This window comes from Olea europaea, chromosome 9 (genome assembly GCF_002742605.1).
Source record: "Olea europaea var. sylvestris chromosome 9, O_europaea_v1, whole genome shotgun sequence".
Taxonomy (NCBI): Eukaryota; Viridiplantae; Streptophyta; class Magnoliopsida; order Lamiales; family Oleaceae; genus Olea; species Olea europaea.
The window spans coordinates 14,152,762-14,160,756 of NC_036245.1; the positions used below are offsets into that span (position 1 = coordinate 14,152,762).

General features: G+C 37.2%; 1 protein-coding gene across 1 annotated transcript; it reads right to left on the reverse strand.

The window, feature by feature from the left end:
• Window positions 1-1,144: 1,144 nt before the first annotated feature.
• Window positions 1,145-3,522, reverse strand: LOC111399988. The gene is made up of 6 exons (XM_023027466.1): window positions 3,217-3,522; window positions 2,913-3,104; window positions 2,205-2,858; window positions 1,802-2,068; window positions 1,652-1,677; window positions 1,145-1,550 (listed from the first exon to the last, which is right to left on the reverse strand). Exons 1-6 carry the CDS (start codon window positions 3,520-3,522, stop codon window positions 1,145-1,147), a joined length of 1,851 nt encoding a protein of 616 aa, XP_022883234.1.
• Between the last annotated feature and the right edge of the window lie 4,473 nt (window positions 3,523-7,995).

Sequence of the window (7,995 nt, forward strand, 5' to 3'; positions counted from 1 at the left end):
ATTAAGTTTGCTGAATACGTTATAAATGGGAAAATTGATACAATGGGACATAGATTCGATCCGATGAAATCCAAATTTAGCCTGGCTTGTCAACTATACAAACACGGTTGTGAGAAGATTATTGAAGCATATGATACGGACTTTGACCTTGCACCGCGTACTGTCAAGCGGGATAGGAAGATAAAGGGGCTGGTGATTCAGTAGCTATTTAGGAATGACTATAATATCTACCTAATACTGATGAACTCTATTTTTTTGTGGGCAAATGCAGTGTCTGTTTTTCATTTTTTATTCCAGTTTATACCCAGTGCATGTTGGATTTGGAAACTACATTTTTTTGATATGCCCAATGGAGATGAAGGTTTAATCCCTTTTTTTGCATCACTTCTTGCATTTTTACATTTTACACTGTGACCATTTATATATACCGCTTTCGTTCCCGCATTCATTCCCCCTAAAACATGTTTTTTTCATACATATCGGTTTTGATTCAAATTTGACATTTTGGTTGGGCAGAATCTATTACGTAATTAAATTTTTGTTTTTCCAATCTGTGCTTGGTAAAATAATGGACGAAGGATCACATGCTCTCATCTTCAATGTGCAAGGGCGGATAACAAAAAACGTACCCATGACGTCGTCAGTTTGCAGGAGCACGTGTTTTGTTCATACGAATTTCATCAAGGAAAATTATAGTTTGTCAGGGTCATTTGCACAGACTCTAGCCAGACTATCTCTCAAACAAGAGGGCTCACATCCATTTTTTAAGGACAAAAAAATAAAAATAAAAATTGTCCACCCTCTCATAGTCTAGTCAGAGTCTGTGCAAATGATTTTGGCAGACTAGCACAGTCCTTTGATCAAATACTGTGTACTATAACCTCTTTCCTCAACGAATAAAAGTCACTTCAGTTTAAATACACATGCATAATACAAATTGGATCTGCGTAAAGAAGCTCGATGGTTGCATATAATCATCATGTGTTATTTTCAAGTTTCAAATAATCTCTCAATTTAGACGTAAACATTATTAAGTTATTCAATAGATTTGTTCGTAATATTTATATACAAATCAGCAAGCAAATAAGTAAGAGCTTTACATAATATCCATATCACCCATGTCCCTAGCGAAACACATTCTTATTCAGCTTTTCATACAGTCACCACGCTTTTGCTTTCTCACGTGACATAACGGGAAAGGTTGCCTACACGTTCTCTTATTATGTCCCTTGCCTCCACATCGTTCACACATGCTTGGATTTAAACACTGTAGCCTTGTACACATCCTAGAATTCTTCGGTCTCCCAGGTGGTCTCTTTGATATAGGTGGTAGGATACGTGAATGAGGTCCATTATTCACCATACTCCAATTTTCAGAATCACTCCACGAAAATATGTCAGTCGCATATGTTGCCACATATGCCTCCTTTGTGTTGTAGTGCGAGCAATACCTGTAAGGCTGATCCCCATTCTCACTTATCACAGCCAAAGCAGGCATGGTATTCAGTCTATTTGAAATATGTTGCATGTGCATATCATACCCGCCAAGTCTACAATGTTCCTTGTTCCATCATTAGTCACTTCATACACGAAATCATTGGAAGCCGACACTTGCAATATTTTTAAAGATATGAAATGAATGATGTGCAACAATATATGTATTTCATGTCTTTCCCTCTAAAAACATATATGTAAGATAATAGAAATGAGATATTGATACGCTAAAATCCATATATAAACACACTCTCCAATCACAAGAATATGTACGGATTCTATGCATTCCTGTGTTAACAATACTTACCTTAAGCTTCAACGACATCTTCGCATTTTGTCTTAAAATTTTTTCCTGCTTCTCAGCGAGTCGCGTAAATGTTCCATTTGCAGTAGTTCGGTTCTTATGAAACCATCCTTGCAAGATATGTCGTAGCGACTTGAACAGGTAATCTACTGGACATTTCTTGAAAAGCTTGATCACCAAATTCATCGACTCGACGATATTTGATGTAATTGCTGTGAACCTATTCCTCGGTGCGTGGCATCTTGACCACTTGTCAAATCCAATATTTTCCTGCGTATCAGATTTTACCCGAACTTATAGAATATACACAAAATGAGTAGGGCGAAGAGTTATTTTATATACATAGGTCATACAACATTTAGTAGTACGTATAGTAGCATTTGTCATAATGTACAAGAATGCTTACCAAGTCTTTTTGAATCCCAACATTTATCTGATCAAGCTGTTTCATTTGATACTCAAATTCATACTTCGTGTACACCCTCGCTGTAGCATTAAATGGTTTCGTGATATTCTTCCCCGCATACCCGTATGCTTTCCTGATGTTCTGTAACAAATGGTGAGCACAAAACCCATGCATAGTGTTCAGGTATACGTCACGAACGGCATATTCAATACTAAGGTGTTGGTCCGATATAAAACACATCTCATCACGATCGTCGTACGCTTCCTTGAACTTCCGTAAGAACCAACTCCATGAATCATTGCTATCTGAATCTCCAATACTAAAAGCCAGGACCAATATACCGTTGTTTGCATCCTTCGTGCAAGCCGTGAATAAGCTTCCTCGATAACATCCAGTAAGGAATGTTGCGTCTACAACTACAAACGGCTTGCATTTCCGCCATCTTCGTATGCATGCTCCAAGGGCTATAAAGGCATACTTGAAGTGTCCTTCTGCATCGACTTCAACTCCTATTACGGAACCATGATTTCTTTCTTGAAGCTCGTTCATGAAAAGTGGACATTTTTCGTATGCGTCATCGGGATCACCCGTTAGAACCTCGAGTGCGTATTCCCGGGCCTCCAAGAATTTTCGGGCCCTCCAAGCTTTTCCACACTTCAAAGACAAACCATATTAAATCGTTCTTGCAATTTTGTACTTGTGCTTCACACAATCATCTATTAAAGCGCTATTTGCTTGGCGGTGATCACATATAATGACATCCAGCGAACAATTATGCTCATTGCGGATATATCGTATCTTAAACATATCAGTCTCACCTATTTTTGAAGCTGTAAATATCCACTTGCAAGATACCACGTCACATTTCAAAACATATTCCCTTACGTCTGACTTGTATACCTTAAATTGGAAGTTATTTCGGATAGCATAGAGTGCTATAGTCATCTTCAAGATTTTTTTTGTCTCGAAATACTTGTTTTTCACGAATAAATTGGACCTCAGGTTACGTGACCACACCATCCATTTCGTCAACATCATTGTAAAATGTATCAACTGGCGATATATTTATGCTCGAAATGAAACCATTCATTTTTGGGGATTCCACAAACATCTCGATGGGGGATAGTTGTGTCTCAATGCTCTGATGTGAATACATACCACATTCTCTTGCATCGTTTGATCCAGAATCTTTTGCTGTGGAGTATGTAATCTCAGACACAACAACACGCAAAGCATAGGCTGTAATACGTGAATCCCTACGCTTAAGCTCCAAGTAGAAATGTAGGGAACTGTCATTTGTTATACTTATCGGTGACATGTCTGCATCTGCAATGTACTCAATGTAAGGATTTTTAATTAATAGATGGGCTTATATGTGTAAATAATTGTGTGTTAAATTAAAGGCTATCAAATTCAGTTAAGCCCAATTAAAGTGATCTAATAAGGCTTCGATTTTTGGGTTTTAATGTATCCAATTAAAGTGTGGGTTTATAAATGTGTAGAGACCGGGCCCGAGTCCTAATTCTATGATGGGCCGAATTAGGTTAAAAGACATCGCTATATAAATAGGTTGTGGTCCCCAGATCACACGTATGTATTATTCATTCTTTACTGCATCCCATTACAGAGAGAAAAAGGAGACTGCGTATAGATTTGGAAGACTATACCGCGAAATTCATTATTGCATTAACTATGTCTAATTCAGGTACGCTTCCGCTTTAATTCTTGTATTTCTTGATGATTTAACATGAAAGATCCGATTATTTAAAGCATTAAATTATCCTACAAGTGATATCAGAGCCTTTTCATGTTGAATCATTGAGAATCAAAGAATTTATTTGGTTCTTGCAATATTTTATAAAGTTTTCAGATTTGACAGCTTTGAATTTATAGTTGTTGAATTTGAAAACTATTCGGTATAATTTTTCATTATCTCTCATAATTCGGATTATAATAATTGAGAAAAATTTCAGAATATGGATTTTGGTTTATGGAAATTCAGATTTCGGTACATTTAAAAAAAAAAAATTCTGGCAGCGAGCAGTGGCGCCGCTACTTGCGTAGCGCTGCTGCCGGCACAGAAGCGCTCAGCGCTGCTGTAAAAGAGAAGGGGCGCCGACGTTGGCCGACGCTCCTGATTTGTTAGGGGCGGCGCCAATGGAAAGAAAAGAAGAAATTTTTTTAGGGTTTTCAGTTTTTTGGTTGATTTTGGGGGTGGGGGCTTCCTCTGTAAATTAGATAATATGAGGCCCCTGTTCGCTATTAGGGTTAGGGTTATAAAATTGAAGTTTCAGTCCCTCACATATAAGTTATATTCGAATTTGGGCATTTAAGTTTTGAATTTAATAATTCAGTCCCTAAGGTTTAAAAATTAATTAATTCGGGCCATTAAAGCTCTGAATTAATTAAAGCCCTCAAACTTTAATTACTAATTCAAATTGTCCCCCTAAGTTTATAATTAATTCAAATTGACCCCTAAAGTTTCAAATTTTCAAAATTTGATCCCTAAAGTTTTGAATTGGTCAATTTTGGCCCTAAAGTTTTAAAATTTGTTCTAATTGATCATCTAAAGTATTGAATTAATTAATTATGGTCCCTAAAGTTTCAAGTTTATTGATTTCAACCCCTAAAATTTGGAATTAATTAATTTTGCCCCCTTAAAATTTTAAATTATTAATCCTAAGGCCCCTAAAGTTTAAAACTAATCAAAATATGCAAAATTGGTGATTCTCTTTCTCAAATTTTGGTACTAAGACTCTTTTAAGAGATATAATATTCGAAAGTTGGTTAATTGAAGCAACATGTTGCCAAAGCAACCTCTCTTGTGGAAATTGACTAACTTAGAATATTAAAAGGTGTTTGTATAAGTGTTACTCATGGGAATATTGGTCGGCCCAAAGGAAGGTCAATATTTAGCCGAATACACGTGCACCTGTGGTGATAAACGTGTGACGATTATTTGGTTTAATGTGTGATCAATAAATCGATCCAAAGAAAGGTTTGTTGATTGATACATTGTTTTATCGTCAATATTTGATCACTATGCCAAGAGTACCGCTTACAAGTCAATATCTTTGTCCAAAGACTAAATATTGATGTTGTGCTTGGTATCTTGTGATGGGCCCTACCACTATTTGAGATTATTTTATTTGCATATTAAAGATATTCATGTGAACTATTCATAATAATCGTTCTCTAATTCAGTTTCAGGTTCTATTGCTAATAACTCTGCTAGCATCAATTCAATTCCAATGCTTAATGGCACAAATTTCAGGGCATGGCAAGAGAACGTGATGATTGTTCTCGGAGTCATGGACCTGGACCTTGCTTTACGGGTCGATCAACCTATTGCACTTACTAATAAGAGTACCTCTGATGTCAAGAGGGAGATGAAAAAGTGGGAACTATCGAACCGTATAAGCTTAATGGTCATGAAGCGTGCTATTCCATAAGTATTCCTGGGCACTATGTCCGATAAGGTGACTACGGCTAAGGGTTTCCTTGAGGATCTTGAGAAGAGGTTTGCCAAGAATGAAAAGGCTGAAACAAGTACACTTTTGGCGAACCTTGTCTGAATGAGGTATAAAGGGAAAGGAAACATTCGGGAGTACATTATGGAAATGTCTCACATTGCTTCAAAATTAAAGGCACTCAAGTTGGATTTATCTGAAGACTTGTTAGTGCACTTGGTTCTGATATCCCTTCCGGTACATTTCAGTCAATTCAAGGTGAGCTACAACTGTCAAAATGACTCATGGTCCCTTAATGAGCTCATCTCACACTGTGTTTAGGAAGAGGAAAGACTGAAGCATGAGAAGACAAAAAGTGCTCATTTGGCCACCACTTTTAAGGACAAAAGGAACAAGAAAAGGAAGATTAATAAGAAAGCTGCGGGTACGACACCGCAAAAGAAACAACATAAGAAACCAACTGAAGGTAGTTGTTTCTTCTGTGGAGCTGCAGGTCATAAGAAGAAAAATTGCACCAATTACCACGCATGGCGTGTAAAGAAATGTATTCTTCTTCATTTGGTTTGTTCTGAGGTTAATTTAACTTCGGTACCTAGACATACATGGTAGATAGATTCTGGTGCAACAACTCACATTAGTATGTCTATGCAGGGTTGCCTGAGTTGTCGAAAACCAAGTGATGGTGAAAGATACATCTATGCTGGCGACGGCAATAAGGTGGAAGTAGAGGCAATAGGAAAATTTAGATTATTGTTAAAGACTGGATTTTATTTGGATCTTGTTGAGACATTTATTGTACCGTCTTTTAGACGAAATTTGATTTCTGTTTCTGTTTTGGACAAATTTGGTTATACTTGTTCTTTTGGAAATGGAAAATTTAGTTTGTTTCATAATTCAAAATTAGTTGGCTCCAGTTCTTTATCATGTTACGATAATTTTTATTCAATTGATACAATTGCTTCTTATAATGAAACCTTGCATGTGAATACTCCAGGTGTAAAGCAAAAATTAACCAGTGAGAATTCTACCTCGTTGTGGCACAAGAGATTAGGTCATATCTCCAAAAGGAGAATTGAGAGATTTGTGTCTGACGGGATTCTTGACCCTCTTGACTTCACAGATTGTGATTTGTGTGTCAACTGTATAAAGAGAAAACAAACTAATAAACGGAGATTTCAAGCCAATAGGACTTCAGACGTCTTAGAACTTATGCATACGGATATTTGTGGACAATTCCCTATGGGTTCTTGGAATGGTCAACAATATTTTATAACGTTCATAGACGATTTTTCAAGATATGGCTACGCATATCTCATTCATGAAAAATCAAAGTTACTGGATGTGTTCAAAAACTATAAAATTGAAGTTGAGAATCAACTCGGCAAAAGGATTAAAAGCGTCAGATCTGACCATGGGGGTGAATACTATGGCAGATATGACGGTTCAGGTGAACATGGTTCAGGTGAACAGCGTCCAGGACTATTTGCTAAATTCCTAGAGGAATGCAGTATCGTCCCACAATACACTATGCCGGGTTTGTCCATTATGAATGGTGTTGCTGAGAGACGAAACAAAACGCTTAAAAACATGGTGAGGAGTATGATTAGTCATTCTACCTTACCAGAATCTCTCTGGGGTGAAGCATTAAAAGCCGCAGCTTATATACTCAACAGAGTTCCAACTAAGGCCACTGATAAAACCTCACATGAGCTTTGGACGGCAAGAAGCTTAGTTTGAAGCATATACATATTTGGGGGTGTTCAACTGAGGCAAGGCCCTATAAGCCAAATGAAAAGAAACTGGACACAAGGACCATCAGTTGCTATTTTATTGGATATTCTGAAAGGTCCAGGGGTTACAAGTTTTATGTTGAAATTTCTCCAATTGCCATTGACAATGATCAGGTTTCTATTCCTGATATTGTTCAAGAAGCAACTCTGGATCAAGACAATGTCATACCTCCCTCTCAAGATCAACAAATTGTTCCAGAAGAACAAACTCTACAGCCTCAAGAACCAATGTCATTAAGAAGATCCACTAGAAAGAGGAGAAGTGCGGTTTCGAATGATTACGTCGTATTTCTCCAAGAACATGGAGTTGAAATTGGAATGGTGGAAGATGATCTGATCAACTTTTGTTAAGCCATGGAAAGTTCTAACTCTCAAAAGTGGCTCGATACCATGAATGAAGAGATAAAGTCCATAAAGGACAAAGATGTATGGGACCTCGCTCCATTGCCTGAAGGTGTGAAATCCATTGGTTGCAAATGGATATTTAATATCAAGAAGGATTCGAAAGGTGATGTAGAGAGGTATAAAGCT